At 38.2% G+C, this 17,500-nt stretch overlaps 2 protein-coding genes and 3 pseudogenes across 2 annotated transcripts in view; 3 read left to right on the forward strand and 2 right to left on the reverse strand.

The window, feature by feature from the left end:
- Positions 1-1,049, forward strand: part of LOC138052570 (uncharacterized) — a 3,595-nt pseudogene extending 2,546 nt beyond the window's left edge.
- The window catches only part of LOC138052571 (eukaryotic translation initiation factor 1A-like), a 14,073-nt pseudogene extending 5,235 nt beyond the window's left edge, over positions 1-8,838 (forward strand).
- LOC138052569 (uncharacterized) lies at positions 2,105-4,287 on the reverse strand (annotated as a pseudogene).
- A 4,616-nt stretch (positions 8,839-13,454) lies between the features above and the next one.
- Positions 13,455-15,022, reverse strand: LOC138052575 (glycoprotein endo-alpha-1,2-mannosidase-like). The gene has a single exon (XM_068899108.1). The coding sequence runs from the start codon at positions 14,864-14,866 to the stop codon at positions 13,466-13,468; it is 1,401 nt and encodes a 466-aa protein (XP_068755209.1). The 5' UTR covers positions 14,867-15,022; the 3' UTR covers positions 13,455-13,465.
- The window catches only part of LOC138052572 (trafficking protein particle complex subunit 10-like), a 28,364-nt gene continuing 25,876 nt past the window's right edge, over positions 15,013-17,500 (forward strand). Inside the window, exons 1-2 of the mRNA XM_068899107.1 lie at positions 15,013-15,167; positions 17,291-17,372. Coding sequence (XP_068755208.1) covers positions 15,143-15,167; positions 17,291-17,372 — 107 coding nt within the window. The 5' untranslated portion in view covers positions 15,013-15,142. The remainder of the gene's footprint in view (positions 15,168-17,290; positions 17,373-17,500) is intronic.

A 17,500-nucleotide genomic window follows, 5' to 3' on the forward strand; every position in this document is an offset into this window, starting at 1 on the left:
CGTGAAAAATGAAGATCTAGAGGACTTGGTTTTGAAATTGAAAAAGAAAGTTGCCGATCTGGAGCAGAAATATGAGCAACTCGAGGCGCAGTTGTTTTCATTGAAAAACATCGAGTCAAATGACTCGCTCGTAGCATTTTATACTGGATTTCCTAACTATCAGACCATGATGGCCCTGTACGACTATTTAGATCCTGGCGCCGGGGGAGAAAACATCAAGTACTGGTTGTCCGGAAAAGATATTGCTGGCAGTGCAAAGGCTGTGAAACAAGGGCGACCAAGGTCTCTAAAACCAGTAGACAAGTTTTTTTTGTCATTGTGTAGGCTAAGACAAGGTTTTGCTGAATTACATTTAACTCATCTTTTTAATGTTTCTCAGCCAACTGTAAGCTGCGTTTTCATTTCTTGGATTAACTATATGTATATGAAACTTGGCCATATAAATATTTGGCCTTCCAGAAAACTAGTAGACGAGACAATGCCTCAGGACTTTAAGGCAAAGTATCCAAGCACAAGGGTCATCATTGACTGTACGGAGGTGCGATGTGAAATGCCTAGTAGCCTTCTTCTAAATAGTGAATTGTTTAGCTCGTATAAACACCATACCACTTTAAAGGCACTGGTGGGAATTTCTCCAAAAGGGTTTTTTACATTTTATTGGGCAACTTTACACTGGGAGCATATCTGACAGGGAAATAGTAGAGCGAAGTGGATTCTTGAAACTTCCCTTTTCAAATGGGGACTCTGTAATGGCAGATAAGGGCTTTACTATTGAAGACATTCTTCCCCTTGGTGTTTCCTTAAATATTCCTCCTTTCCTGGGAATGTCTGATCAGATGTCAGCTGAAGATGTGATTGCAATACAGGAAATTGCTAGCTTAAGAATCCATGTTGTGAGGGCTATCAATAAGGTGAAGAATTTTCTGATATTTGATGGGGCAATTCCATTGAGCCTCTTTGGGGTAGTGAATCAAATGTGGTGTGTGTGTGCCATTTTGTGCAACATGCAGGACCCCATCATCAGTGCGTAACCCTTTCACTCCCAAGATCGGATTAGTAATTCTCCTTTCTAGCTGCTAGACATACCCTTTTATATTACTTGAGAGAATTTAAGTTTGATCAAAATAACACCATCTGAGTGATACGTTTATTCATTCTCATCACCTGGCTGCTGAATAGTGAATTGATATTATAAGGAGAAGTTACATACTAATCACTTCTGGGAGTGAAAAGGTTAAATTGATCTTGATTTCATTGTGACAAGTAAATTTTCTGGTTAAAATGCCAACCAGGCAGGGGATAGAGATGAATACATGTAAAATATTTCAACTGAAAACAGTAAAGGAAAATATTATATTCTACATATAAACAGATCAAAATTTAACCACAACAATGTACCCAAAATTAACATATAAATTTGCAAGATGCGTAAAGCAGTCTCCTTTGTGTGTATCCTTTTCTAAAGAGATGTTATGAAGAAAAATATGGTGCTCAGTTGAACAATTTTTGTTTTGTTTTTTGTAACCTGTCCTAACAAATGATTGTATGCAAATTTTAACTGGAATCATTCTTGTCAGAGTTCCCACAATTCCAGTTTTGATTCTATGTACACAATCTAAATGACAATTCTTTGACTTTGTTAGTTCAGGCTAAGGTCTTTATGTAAGCTATTATATTGAAAATTGAAAAATAAGGTTCTTATCATTGTTTTCAAAAGGATTACACAATATACTTCTTATCATATTTACATGAAATTATGTAACTTCAACTCTCCTCAACTTTTAAAGCTTCAATATAATCACAGAAATTCTCCTCACCACTGTAGGTTCCCTACATGTGTTGTAGTAGTCAGTTGTGAGAGGTTCTTTGAAAAACCAAGCCAATTAATTTTGTCTTTGGTGATCAATCCCTTTATTCTCATGATTTGGGCTTGTTTAAGTATTACACTGCCAGGAGAAAATAGATGGTGATCACTACATGTATGTTGAAGCTTTAAAGGCTTCACTGGTTCATAATAATTATTTTTGACCAATCAGTAAGCTAAACCTACAATTATGTACATGTATATAAATAAAAGGCACATGCAGTGCCTAGCATTTGTTTACATAATGACTGATTAGCATTTTGCAAATTCACTAGCCGCAGTTTTGATAAAATAGGTAAAGAAATAGGTTTCAAGCTTTTGTTTCAGAGTTGCCCAGTAGGTGGCGTCAAAAGGGATTCTCTCCACTGAAATTCCCTTCTTTGTGTAGACAATGAAGTCACACCATGAGGCTCCACCAGCACCCATCTGCCCTTGCACTTGAGTGTAATAGGAATGATTCCTTTTAAGTCTGCATTGTCCATTAACAGCCTCACAAAAAAAGTTTGGATCCTGACATGCTTCCAGTGGAGTGACTTGATACTTTGTCTCTGGACACTTCACTTCAGCAAGTCCAAAATGATTTCGACAGCCAAAATCAACAACTCTGCCATCTGGTGAGGCTCCAAGAAATGGCATATCCAAACAAACAACAAAACCACTCTTGAGAACCTTTACTGGGGTCTTTCGGGGAAACATAATTTTCTCATATTGTTCAATGGCAATGGGTTCATTTTTAATACCGTGCTCGACATACCTTGAGGTGAACGGCTTCGGATTGATGAGGTCAGCTGCAAATTTTTCATGATTCCTTTGCCTTTTTGAGATTAAGTCAAATTTTGAAGCAGTAAATCTAAATTTACGTTCCTTCTTCCACTGCTCAGATGATGACTGGTCTCTTGTGGCTTCCTCAATATTGTTTATCATGGCCTCATCCACAACAAGGGAACTAACAAGTGCTTTTTCAGCAACATCTAAGTTGTTAGGCAAAACAAAATCACTGCGCGAGTCCAGAGGAAACCTGGGATAGGTAAGTTCAGTGTCTGCGCTGACATCTTCTCTTGGCATTGATGAAATATCCACAGTAGCCACGAAGTTCGCCTCAGTGTGACTCAACTGATAACTACAAAATGACCCAATCTGGCTTTCTCCAAATTTGGTTTCCACACAACTGTTAATGGAAGAATCATCTCTTTCCATTAGTGCTAAGCCCATTTGGGGGTTTATTTGCTTTAGGGCCTTTTTAAATTTCATTTCGGTCTCAACATCATGTTGGGGATTTAGTTCTTGCATCATAAAAGAGACATTTCACTCCCTCTCTGCTCTTAGTTTCATCAAGTTTAGTTTTGGAAATGGTGACTTCCATTACTGGTTGGGCAGATACATGTATTTTGTCACCACGACCCTTTTTGTGCCACTTTTGGAGCTGGGAAGTGCATGCAAGATCCGGCTGCTCATCAGCATCCTGGCATAACTCATCGGTTGATTTACTCTCAAATAAACTAAACTTGCGTGCTTTAAACATCAATGCCAGAACATGGTTACAGTAACCAAATTTGCCAGCTTTACATGAACAGGTGGCTTGAATGACTTGGCCTGACACAATACACTTAGCAAAACGAAGAGCATGGGGGGCCTCACTCTTCTTGAAACTGTGATAGCACTTTGCCTTGAAATAAAAGAACCTTTGATCACTGTTTGTCTCAATCTCCTTTAAGTACTCGTCCTCCAGAAAGGTTTTAGCTTTCCTTAAATTGGTTGGAATTGAATGATGCTCAGCATTTGCAACTCTTTTTCCAGAATTTGCCACGTGCTGGTTCATTGCAGCTCTTGTGAAAGAAGGCATCCTTTCAAGCGACTTCCCCCAGCCATCGTTCGGATATTTCACACTTGACGAAGGAGCAGTGTCTTTTGAAATGTTCAAGACCCTTGCCTTTCTTTTCGTGTAGATTTCATCGGGATCAGGATCCATCACCATCTTATCTCTTCCACTTTTAATATACTCGTCGACACTGCAAAGAAGTCGATAAGGAATTCTAAATTTTACAGAAACAAAATCATATGTGCCTGATCTCTGAAAGCAAATCTGTACAACAAAGCTGCCAGCATGTTGCTTACCGCTTTATAAGCTGTGCCTTCGTCTTAAGTCCCTTTAGTGAATCGCCACGGCATCGCAACCAAAACTTGAGTTCTTCATTCTTTAGTGAAGAAGGGTTTCTTCCAGCCAAAGCAGCTCCCGGAATATCGTCTTCGGTAAGAATAACCGCGTCTGAATCTCGACTTGTAGAGGCCATTTCATCCCTTGATTTCACCCCTGGCGTACCAAGCCTACAGAGACTAATAGAATCATTTCCGCTACTATCCTTCAATAAATAAAGATTTCAGGATATTTTTGCGTAACATTTATCGCCTCGAAACTTTAATATATTACAAATCTAAGTGCGCTCTAAGTTTTAGCTGGCCTACCAAGCCTCGTTCTCATGTATTCGAAACCAGGCTGTTCTGCGTGGCCGCCATTTATGAATACGGTCTATAACTATATTAAGTATTTTTAAATGATGTATTTTCATAACACACGTAATTCAGCTGTAAGGCTGTGAGTTATGTTTTTAATAAATGATTTATCTATATCTATCTATCTATCTCTCTATCTAGGCAAATAGCCGAACTGTGTATTTCATATCTTGGTTGTGATTAAAGGATTTTAATTTTAATTTTGACCAGTTACCTAAAATGGTAATGGTGGTTGTAATGGATTGATATATCGCACATATCCCATGCAATCTCATGATGGTTTGTAATTCTCTGAGAGATAGACCATCAAGACTGAAGGTCTACTCCCCACCTCTTCACAAACAGTGTGTCCTTTCATGTCCCACAGTGTTGATTGACAGGAAGCGTGGTGAAACAGGGCCTATGGTTTATATTCCTTATTCAAGAAGACTTGAAAGTCTAACCACTTGCAGATAAAATTACAAAGGCAGCACTTTCCTCTCAGTTACTTTTAAGCCCCCGAGAGTTGGTCCAACTGGGGTTTTAAACCCGTGTGATCTCCCTCGTGAAAGTCTGATGCTCAACAAACTGAGCCACTGGTCATTGGATAGGTGCAAAAAGAAAACACAGGAACAATATCTGGTGACAAGGGGTGATTTTTCAGAGATTATTGATATCCAAGAAACCCCTTAACTTCACAACACATTGATAAACCAGGGAGAATTTTAGGGAAAAAAATCAGTATTTAACCCATTGACTCCACCTCCCATTGAAGAGTAAAATCGTCTGGTGTTAGACAGAGTAACATATATTAAAGCTTCACTCCTAGGAGTCAATGGGTTAATGTTTTTGCACAATTGAATGACCATTGAACATACCATTTTGCTTCAGTGCTTTGGATCTCTGCTTAGCGGGATAGATTGAAATCTTCAGCCCAGCTTCTGAAATGTTATTATATTGAAATTTGTAGGATGGCAAAGCAGATGTCATTTTGCGCTACAATCCTGATGAAGCTAGAAGCTTGAAAGCTTATGGTGAATTACCAGAATCAGGTATTCTGTTCTACATACCTAATACCATGTGCTGATTTTATTACAGTTAGATTACTTTTTTGAAAGTAGCAACATTATTGGAGTTTAAGTAGTGATGTATTATTGACTGTAATCTGCCACATGCATTTTGGCATTGAACAGTTACACTGCAAATGAATTTTTTTTGTTGGTTCTTTGTTTTTTTTTTCACTCAAACGGTATCAAGAAATTCATGGATAAGACCTTACATTAGTTGCATTGCAACTTATTTAATCTATTGTAGAGTTTGTGAGGTTGACATAATTTATTCTGTTTTCATTCAACAGTCAAGGTCAATGACACTGTCATATTTGGAGGTGATGGTGAAGAAGATGAAATCCAATTTGATGATTTAGAAGATGATGGAGAAGAAGAAGCTGACATTGACGCAGTATGAGTTTCATTTTTGTTATTTTAATTATTGTCACTATGTTCTCATTAGGACCCCTCCCATCTGCATGAATGAAGAATTTGGAGGACTCTCTTTATATAAACTTTCATGGGCCCATTGACCCAATAATGACCTCTCCAATAAGTGACCACAACCTTTTTTGTAGATTGCTCAATAGAACTCTGCCTTTAAAAGTTTTAAAATCCATCTTAATGACAGTCAGAGTCTTAACTCATATAAGTAAACACTTTGGCAAAGCAAAATTAAATTTTTGTCAGGACTTACAGTTTGCTTGTAAATGCTCAAGGAGATTCTCACACTAAAGCAGGGTGTTTGCCATCTTTAGAAAGTAGAGTTGTGTAATAAAAGCTATCGTAAGCAGGGCTTGACACTAACTTTCGACACCTTATTTCACTTTGGAGAGTAGGTTTCCAAATTTACTTTCCACCTCAAAATTTCACTTTCCAAAATGGATTACATTATTAAATTCTTACCGCACAAATAAATGTTTCTTGGTACTGTCACTGGTGTGTTATTTGATGTAATCCAGACACCCATTTTTCAATAATTAAAAATTGAAATTAGGTCGTCTTGACCATAAACCACCAGCCCACCACGTTTCCAGTTCTGGTTGAGGATCCAAGCCATTGATCACAGGGCCCTTTGATATGAATCCTTATGAGGCAGTCAAAAATGTCACCAATCTGTAGCATTTTTTCTTCGGTTTGGCTTTCATTTTCTATCTTCACCACCTGAATTCCACATAAATCCAAAACAAAAAAGATCATCTTTGAAAATTTCAGTGTCGCACGTTCAGTTACCACATGCAATTTTTTCATGTGATTATTGTACCCAGACTTCCTCAGGCAGGAGCTCTTCATTATGGCCGAAAATGAGGTGATCATGGCAAACGTTTGCTTATCACTTAATGTTTAGGGGTTGCAGCTTGCTCATTGTATTTGCATACATTTGGCCTAAGGCCTTTAAAAAAAAAATCAGTTTTCCGTTGGAGTCAAAAATATGCTTTCCAGATCGGGTGAGTATTTTAGTTCATTTCTATTTCTTTACTCTCCCAGTGTTGAATTTACTCTCCAATGGGAAATGGGTGAGTGTTAATGTGGAGCCCTGATAAGCATCTGGTGTTGCTGTTTATCCTCTGCATTAGTCTTCCTGCATCTTCTCAAGTCTCTTACAGTGAACTATCAAATGGCAAGAAGCATTTACAAGTATGCTTTTAGTTCAAATCCAGCACTAACTACAGTATTAGCAACATACTGTCTTTGTTGGTCACCAAATCAACTCAAGCCTTTTTCTACAGACTTAACTGATTAGAGTGTAATGTGAAGTGTTAAGTTTCTACCCCAGATGAACAATGTGAGTTTTAGCCCTACTGATGGAGATGGGCCCACACAAGGACAGAGAAAAACTCTTACTAGGGTGGGAAATATGGGGTAGAAACTTAGCACTTCACATTACACTCTAACCAGTTAAGCCTGTTCAAATATAAGTGCTACACGGCCAATGTTTACCAAACCATAATCCTTCCTTGTAATCCACTTTCTGCCTTGTTTGGTTTTTTTATGCTACTGTGTTATTAAATTTGAGTTGCTCATTGTATTTTCTCATCAACACTAATCTTTAATAATTTATTATCATCACTGAGATTAAACCCATTGACATCCAAACCGGCTGAAACCGGCCAGACTTAGTATTTTACTCTTTCTAACGCCAGACGATTTTACTCATCAGTGGGGAGTCCCTGGGAGTCAATGGGTTAAGCACTCACTGAAAAATTATGTCCCCATTATAGAAAGGTGATTTACTGTTGGGTGAAATTAACATCTTTAATCATTGTTTCTTCTCTCCAGATATGAAGTTGCAATGCAACCAGAAGAAAGGAGAGAGGGACTTGCTGCTCACATTTTATCTGGATTTAAGGAAGATTTCTTCTTTGATATGATTTGTTCTGTCAGGATCAATATTATTTTGACAACCTTAATATTTGCTTCACAAAAAGGACTTTCTGCAGGCACGAAACACCTATTTACAAGAAAAATAATCTCAGACAATTTTCAGATTGTCACTGCAGCTTAATTGTACACTGCTTGTGTTATAATAGACTAAAAATTAATCTCGCAATAATAATTATGATAATAATAATAATAATAATAATAATAATAATAATAATAATAATTATTATTATTATTATTATTATTATTGTGAGATGAAATCAGGTTTTTAAAAATAATATTATTTCCAAGATGTGTATGGTATAGCTGGTCAAGTTAGGTAATGACTTATATATATTTTATGGTTTTGTGCTAAACCAATGTTAAGTGTTGGCCAAGCTCAGTGAGGTGAAAAGTGCAAGACCATGACTGTACTGTGCTATTTTTCAAATTTATCAACTGTTTAAATTATATAGGTACGGTCTTGGCATGCTAAGGATGTGAATGAGGAATCAGATAGTTTTTCATGATAAACAGACACAGCGTTATCTTAACGCACTCTTCCCTTACATGTACTGTGCTATTTTTCAAATTTATCAAGTGTTTATAGGTACGGTCTTGGCATGCTAAGGATTTGAATGAGGAACCAGGTAGTTTTTCCATGATAAACAGACACACAACACCAACTTAACCCACTCATGCCTGAAGCGACCGCCATTGATGAGTAAACTTGTCTGGCGTTAGACAGATTGAAATCTCACTCTCAGGACTGAAGAGGTTGACAATGATAATATTATTCATCAACATACCAAATTTGTCAGTGAAAGAAATGTAGGCATTGCTGAGCATTACAAAGTGAAATTGGTTTTGCTTATCATCATTATAACACTATTATGATTATTCTTGCTACACTGTATCATTACCATTATTCTTATCAGTATCATTTTACTATTATTAACATTATTAATGGTTTAGAGGGATGTGTGTGCTTTATTTCAACTGTTGTCGACACTTTCTGGCAAAGTTCACTGTAACTTAAACAAAACTGCTGAATAAAACTATAATGGAACCAAACTGAAACTGATGTGATATTACTTTACCAGAAGATTAATTAAGACTGCTGAATCATCAAATGCAACCATGTAGTCAATCTTCACTCTGAAGGCAACTAGTTTTAGTATGAAAAGCATGCAAACCTTTGCTAAAATGATTTTGGAAATTCAATATACGGTATTTGAACTGTGGAATGGACACAATAGGAAAGGTCATTGTTGTTACTGGTAGGTGTTCGACTTAAGCAGTTGCAAGAAAGGCTGATTTCATTTACCTTCTATGGGGAATAACTTGAACTTGAAATTGACCAGCTCTTAGCTGGTGTGATAGCTTAGTTGGTAGAGCAGTGCAGCACAATTGCATGGTCATGGGCTTGAATCCCAGGCAAGGTAACCTCCGTAGCAAGCACTAAAAGGGGAGGGAATGAGTGAGGCAGAGGGAGTGCTGAAATGGAAGCGGGGGAGGAGTCTCCTTCCATTTCATCGCTCCCACTGCCCCCTCTCCTTTTAGCTCTTGCAACACAGACTACACTCAAGCCTGGATTTTTCAGGCTTGCTGGCAACTGGTTATGTTGCCTATTTTACTGTGACGAATTTTGTAACTTTCATTTCATGTCCATTCTGTAGTTCAATTAAATTTCATATATTTTCATACATATCATTTCGTTCGCCTCTTTACGGAATATAAATTGAACCACTCCCGGCTGGCTTCATAGCTGAGTTGGTAGAGACGTGCTGCACAATCGCATGGACAGGGGTTTGAATACCATTCAACTCTGGATTCTTCAGTGTGGCTCACGAATGCTTGAGTTGGTTATCTAGCTATGATCTTTCATTTTGACATCACAAATCCTGGGTAGTTTCTTGGGGTTTCATACAACTTTATTCAGGAGCTCTTTGCTCTGGGTTTCATCCACTTACATCACACAATTCAATGTAAATTGAACCACTCCCGGCTGGCTTCATAGCTGAGTTGGTAGAGACGTGCTGTGCAATCGCATGGACAGGGGTTTGAATACCATTCAACTCTGGATTCTTCAGTGTGGCTCACGAATGCTTGAGTTGGTTATCTAGCTATGATCTGTCATTTTGACATCACAAATCCTGGGTAGTTTCTTGGGGTTTCATACAACTTTATTCAGGAGTTCTTTGCTCTGGGTTTCATCCACTTACATCACACAATTCAGAATGCTATCCACACACTACAGTGGGTGCTTTTTTCCAATGGATTGAGATATCTGGCCTTCTGATTAGAAATTTTATAGTGTTAAGAAAACAAAGAAGTCGCTGCTTGTCTTATTGTGTATTGTGATACTCAAAATGTGAGATCCTATTCAATCATCTCAAGAGAAAACGTACTTATTTTGGTGGCAGTTTTTTCATTTAACAGTTTGCCAGTATGTGGTGTGGTTCTAACAGATATTAAAAGCCCAAAGGGAGCTGGATCCAGGATAAAGTGACCTTGTTTACTCACTAGCTTGAAAATGCATTGTGTGAATGTGGCTATTAACAATCTGAAAGCAAAAAACTGTCGTGCTGCATACTAAATTAAGCTGCATTCACACACTTTACTTTTAAGCTAGTGAGTAAATGATGTCACTTTCTCCTCTATCTTGATCACTGAAAGCTTATCAGTCGGACAAGCACCAAGTAATGGTGGGACGTTAAATGAAAAGGGTGGAGTTAAATAAAGAGTCTTCGTCTTGAAATTGCTACAAAAAAATTTCTTCTGTTGAGCCTTCAACGCAATTACTTTCGAAATGTGAAGGAGCGCTTTAAGAGAACTAATTATTAAGATCATGTTTGCATCATTCATAACTCCCCCAAAAAATCTCAATCTGAAGTTTTCTGACAAACTGTAAGTTTTAATTATCGCTAGAGATAAGATTGACCTTAGGAATAGTTTTGGATTGTCTCATGCAAGCCTGCTATAGGCCACTTCAGAAAATACCATAATACTCCGTTTCTCCCCACAGATTTTTTCCAGTTTCTCTTGGGACTCACAATAATTGTCCCAAGAGGAAACAAACAGTGCTTATGCAAAATTTGGGTGGACAAACAAAGAGTATTATGGTATTTTCCAAAGTGGCCTATAGATTGAGCACTTTCATTTGCAATAGACCATTTTACAGTTCTGTGCTCAGTTATCAGGCCTTTGAATAAAAGTGAGGTTGGAGTAGACCTTGCTTGATACAAACCTCATTGCTTTTCTTATGTAAATGATTTTGTTGTAATGCTATTGAGTTCCTATTCCATATTAAGGAAAGCAGCAAGGCTTGTATCAAAACATGGTCAACTCCAGCCTTGCTTTTATTCAAAGACCTGGTAACGGGGCACAGAACGTCAAAATGGTCTATTCAAAAGGGTGAAAGCCAACTTATGTTATGAGCATAATGCTGAGGATGTCCCATAATAATAAACCCCATCAAATCTCAATAAAAGTTCAAATATATGTTAGTAATTATTAGAATTCTGTAAATTGTCCCTTTTACACCTGAACTGTCCTCCATTTTTGTCAAGTAACATTGTCTGGTGCTGGAGTTAACTCTGTAAGTGGCACTCTGCGTATCCTAGGGGTGGGAGAGGTCTGAATGGATGTAGGTGTTGTTGAAAAGTGACTATTCTGTAAATTTGTATAGGTAATCCCATGATTTTGAGTGTAATTTGGAATAAACAAGCACAAGTGAATTTTTTCAAAGGTGCACAAAATTTCACAAGCCCATGGGCCAAGTGCAATTTGTAGTCTTTGAAAAAATTTACAAGTGCTTATTTATTCCAAAATTTTTACAAGAAAAATTGTGTGATTACTTAATAATATACCGGTACATGAAAAATTCAAGATGGTTTAAGCAGAAGCAATGCACAAGTATCACACAATCACTGAAAACTTGCACAATGAGATGTGCCATCCAGGGATTGGCTTGGCTATCAATGCAACAATTTTATCTTATTGCACTATTTCAACTTTCTGCACTCTGTTTGGGATTAATAATCTGATGTGCTCTCAGCCAATCAATGCACTGAAATTTTTTGTGTATACTTAACAAATAGATTCCATGTTGCCGTGCGTCTGTTCAGTGATAGATCACAGATGACGTCAAAATGAGGTAAGAACAAAAAAGTGGGGCACGAGGCGATAGCCGAGTGTGTCACTGATGTTCTTACCACATTTTTACCACAGTCTTCTGTGATTTATTACTGAACAGATGCACGGCAACATGGAATCTATTTGTTTTATATAGTAAAAAGTAAGCTCTATTCGCATAAAAGCTGATGGTGATGTCAATCATGCATCTGTCCTCCAATAGATCATAGGTACAGTGTAAGAACCAATCAAAATGTGAGACTAACTTGGGTTATTATATAATATTAAATACATAATGATATTAACCTAGTACAATGTCACGTTCTTGTAACAATGACTCACCATTGTGATTATCCATGCATATCTCCTACCATTCTTTCCATCCACTGAATGATAATTGATGAGGATGGTGTCACCTAAAAGAAAGATGAAAATTTAATCTTTCTTTTAGGTATCACAATTTCAAGAAAACAGTTAATGTTTCCTTCCTTGGTTTTGTATCCTGTGTTTAATTTACAGAATGACTGGCTTGACCTATAACTCTTTTTATTATATGGCTTGTGTTTGTAGCTGATATAACGTGCACTCTGATTGGCTAATTGTGACTGAATTGTAGGGCATTATTCCGTAATGCCCACGGGCCGATTACGGGCTTGCAAAAACAAAGCAAAAGGTAATTAAAAACCCATATAATAAACTACTTACTAATCTCACTTGCTCGGGACCGTACTGGGGAATATTGGTGCTCGGTCCGTACTGCCACGACGTCGGGCCAATATTCCCCAGTACGGCCCCCACGGTCGGTTAGTAAGAAGTTAGCAATGGCTTGCCTTTGCAAATACTAGTAGGGCTGTTTCTCTCATTGTATCTGTCACAAGTCTTGTCACAGTCACTGCCCGTTATTTGTTATTACAGTATGTGCTATCTCAGCAGCTTCTTTTCAAAAATTATGAGTTAATGTGCAAATCGTTTACCTTGCCGATTAGTTTTAGAGGTAGCTGCAATATGATTGGGAGAGATCTACATGTGAATGAGGTTTTTACAGTAGTGAGGTGTAGGCGAGTCTATGTAAGGAGGTGGTGTGGTGCACTGGTTAGGGCATTAGATTTGCATGTGGTTTCATCAGGTTCAAACCCTGCAATGACCACCTGACTGTACTTGCCTTTGGTGATCCAGAATTTAAGGGGGTAAACCCAGGGGACACTCTAGGATAGGTGTGTGCCACCAAGGTTCTCAGACCCTGACCCTATAGTTTTTCAGTGAGTGATTAACCCATTGACTCCTGGAGGTTCCCCATTGACGAGTAAAATCATCTGGCGTTAGACAGAGTAAAATACTAAGTCTGGCCGGTTTAAGGGTGAATGGGTTAAGGCTAAGGCCCAAAACCAAAAAATGGCACCCTATTTAAGGGAGTGCTGAAGTGAACTAAGAAATAATAATTATTTGGTTTCTCTTCAGACCGTAATGATTATAATCTCTACCCTGCATAATTTTGTTCCCTGAATCTTGCAAGCAATTCCAAAGGAAAAAAATATGTCAGCAGCCTCTACAAATAAAGACAAACTTATACTTTATTTTTCCTTAAAGTAAATTGAAATACCAACTCTTTGGTTAGCTTTAGATAGAAGTCAGGGGAATGGGGAGAGTAATCTTTGTATTCAAAACCAGACAAAGCTTTAGGAACAGCCTTTTCTATTTGTGTTCCTTCATGCCACTCATTAAACGAGGTGATTGATATTATCTGTGTATTTGTTTGTAAAGCTGCTTGCCAGCTGTTTTTGTAATATTCTCCATTATTTCTTTGTCTTGTGTTTTGGTTGTTCCATGGTCTCACCATTGTGTCGATATACCCTGGTCCAACACTTGGAATAAACAAAGTGTTAGTTTGTTCGGCTACAGTTTCAAGATGTGGCCAAAATCTCCAAGTTGATCCATAAGTGAATTTATCCGTCGCAAAGTATGTGTAAAAACCATCAAACCCTCCCACATCAAGGTACTGTCTGTGGTTCATTTCCACCAATAAGGCAATAAATATACAATCATAAGGAGTGTTACGCACAGAATGTGACCCGTCAGGTTTCATCAGCTGTGCCCAAGCGTCTGCTGGAGTTTGATATGAGTCATAAATATACAACATGGGCAAGTACCTGCCATCAACTGTCTTGTATTTGTAAAATGCATCATGTTCACTGTAAGTATCTACGATATATTTTACATCGTCATGGAGAGTTTGATCATTTCTGTCTCTGTATGGCTCAATATGTAGGGTGACTTTCAATTTGTATTCAGCTGCTACTTTTAAAATCAAGGGAACAAGTGCATCACTGGGGATGCCCTCATCGTCTGCTTTTCCAGGAGGGTACCATGAAAGGGCAATCACACCCACCCCTGCAGTTCTCATTTGCCTCATGTGGTCCTTGACAACCTTCAAATCCCTGGAGCTGTAGGTGCCTAGTTGGGGATAAAAATTGGACCCAATATCGTCTGGGGGTGAATGAGAGTGTCGGTTGTAATTCTTAGCCACATTAGGGTCCCAGTGGGGAAGACGTCGATGATTCCAGTGAATGTATTTTCCATCATGTTCAGGATTACCATACCATGCATAATAAAATATATGAACGTTGTAGTTAGGTTCTGGTAAAGAACCGTCATCAGCACCATATTTATCTTGGACATCAAAACGCTCTTCTCCTTGAGCAGTTACTGTAGGTGGCTGGTTGATTTCTGCCCCTGTTTTGTTTTTCTTTGCGTCTGTTTCGTGAATTCCTTGTCCTCCGACTTCAAAACCATGGAACCTTTTAATGATTTCCTCGCGCTCTTGTTTACTGAAAACTCTCAACTTTAGCTCTTTGTTTTCATCTGTAGATGAGATTATTTTCAAAGTTGCAAGGCAACTGAGTAAGAAAATAGCCAGCACGGAAAAATACAAAATCCGGCGTCTTCTGAGAAAACGAAGAGATAACATTCCTGGTTAGATTTTAGGAAAACTTGTAGACCTTGTAGCCTACAGAAAGACAATGCACAATGATTTAAAAAGCAGAATTTAAAACATAACTATGAGAAAGCAGCAAAGATGTGAGGCTTCAACTTTAACCAGTCAGCAGACTCCAATACAGGCGTAGTGTCCTGTGGTTTTCAAGATGGCGGCAGGTGTTTTTGCTCCCCAAACTTTATCCATTTGATGGAATAATGGCCCCGTGATGTCCGAGTTTCACAGTGCCCGATTGTAAATAAGATCACCATGGACTTGAAACCAAAAGTAACTTGTAAGTTTTTTTAAACTTAACATCTCTTCAGTCTTGTAGCAGTTTGCATAATCCGCCTTGAAGTTGGATAGGGCCATTCCATTTATTAGACGCACCTCCCCTTTTGAGCAGAGGGTGTCTTTAAGAGCTTACCCCCTAAGGATATTGAAGATCAAAGTGCAGACACATCCCTCCCTTTAGAAAAAGGGGGTTAAGGGGAAAGATTAAAGAAACTGACTGGGTTACCCCATCAGAAATCACCCCACTTACCCCCTTCCCTCCCCCTGGATTTCCAGGCCCCTCAATAGGGAAGGGGGGGGGGGGGGGGTGCGCATAATAAATGGAATGGCCAATTTCATTATTTAGTTTCTTTTTGTTATACACTCCTGCCGGATACCAGGCTACGTATTTGCATATGAATGATGTGTATTGTCATATGCTTCGTTCTTCAGAGAATTCCGATACAAGAACACGATAATGGCTGACATTCGTGTATTCTGTGGTTACTCCTTTTTTTTTGTAAACATTGCGCGTGTCAGTAAGATCATGGGTAGTGGAAGACTATCCATGGTAAGATAATGCACTTATTTCAGAAAGGTTGCGTTGGGTAATTTACTTTTAGGGGGAACAATAGTATTGTTCTTTTGTAAATTACATGTCTGAAAAAAAAAGTAAATCGATAATGAAAATAAGTCGAGGTCTTTATCCTCTGAAAGATCTTGGTAGGTTTGGTTATGAGAGAGAGATGTGGCTACTATGGGGCTGTGTTTGGCTTCTTTTGCAAGGAAAACGCGACTGAATTCTCATTTTCTTGCGGAGCACATAAGCTGGTCAAACAATAACAATGTCGTTCTCCATGTGGTTTCTCTTACTGACTGAGAGACTTTTCCAGGAAGCAGGAAACTGGGAATGTCGTACTCTGAGAGTTTTTCTCCAGGTACTTTGGTTTACCTCCCACAGCAATATTATTTCATCTGAGCCTGCAGGAAGTATAGCCTTCTAGTAGCGATTGATGTAAGACTTCTTTAACAGATTTCTAGTAAGAATGGCTATCTCCCCTCTGAGAATCTTGCCCTCAGCCATAAAATTCTTGGAGCAGAGTATCCCTCGATATAGCTCAGAATCCATTCCCCATAGTCCAGCTGAGCCCTTTGTTTTAGTGGCTGCATCATAGATCATTTCTTCATTTATCAAGTCAAAAACGCTGGGAGGAATATGATCAATGGGCCTGTACAATAGACTCTTGTTGGCATTATCAGCTGCTTCCGGGTGTTTTTCCTTCAGTCCTTCCAGGACTTCAGGTGTAAGGCTGAGGAGACCTGATGAGCTCTCGCTATCCAAAAGTTTAATGGCTGCTGATAATTTCCCTTGCAGAACCAGTTTTGGGAAAACTTTGGTTATGTCCTCAATTGTCCTAGCTAGCTGCCTTCTTCGAGCTTACAAACTTCCCTTGGATAAATTTCACTTCTTTTAGCAAAAGATATAGGTCTCCTTGTCTCCACAGGCTTAACCTGTGTTCTATTGCTGCACTATGCTCCTTACTTTTAGAAGTAGGCTTTTATAGGATCAAAGTTGGCAGCACCATAAAAGCTTTCAAAGCAATGCAATTTAAATCAGAATTAGAATTAAATTGCTTTATCCAGAAAGTCAGCTTTTCTATAAAGTTATTTGTGGCTCTTCCGGATGGTACATTGAAAGTATTTCTCCTAAAATGGGCAATGTCATCGTAAACACCATTTAAAACATTACAGAAGCTCTAGTGACTGATATTGCCCCATGTTTTGTTCTTGATTTCAGAGGAAAAAACCTCGTAATCAGGGAGATTCGGTTGACTTGTGTTCTGAGCTCTCTGTATTGTATTAGGCAATCCAGAGGGAGTAGTTTGATTGACTTCATTAATTTTCTTGCTCGATGAACCACATCAATGCACGGTTCCTGCTGCAATGCAGTCGCTAACGTTTGCAAAACCTGAGTTTGGAGAGTTTGCAAAATAAGCATTTTCAACTTGCTAGTGACCACTGTTTTGAAAAACCATTTGAGTATTTTCTTAGGAAGTAGACCTGGTCTCTTTCATTCGATTCTGCTTCTACCTTGCTCCTCGTCACTAAGGCGTTGATGTTGTTATTAAATTGTCATTATAACAGGCTTTGGAAACAAGGATGTTTACAATAGCCTCAATCCAGAACTTGAGAGGAGATTGCCAAGAGAATTTACTGAGTGGAGAAGGTATTTATAAAAATTAGCATCACAGTAATAATAATAATAATAATAATAATAATAATAATAATAATAATAATAATAATAATAATAATAATTATTATTATTATTATTATTATTATTGTTATCTTATTAAC

This window comes from Montipora capricornis, chromosome 6 (assembly GCF_036669925.1).
Source record: "Montipora capricornis isolate CH-2021 chromosome 6, ASM3666992v2, whole genome shotgun sequence".
NCBI lineage: Eukaryota > Metazoa > Cnidaria > Anthozoa > Scleractinia > Acroporidae > Montipora > Montipora capricornis.

Coding starts and splice junctions, on each gene's coding strand:
- LOC138052575 (XM_068899108.1), bottom strand. CDS start 14,866: ATGTTATCTCTTCGTTTTCTCAGAAGACGCCGGATTTTGTATTTTTCC.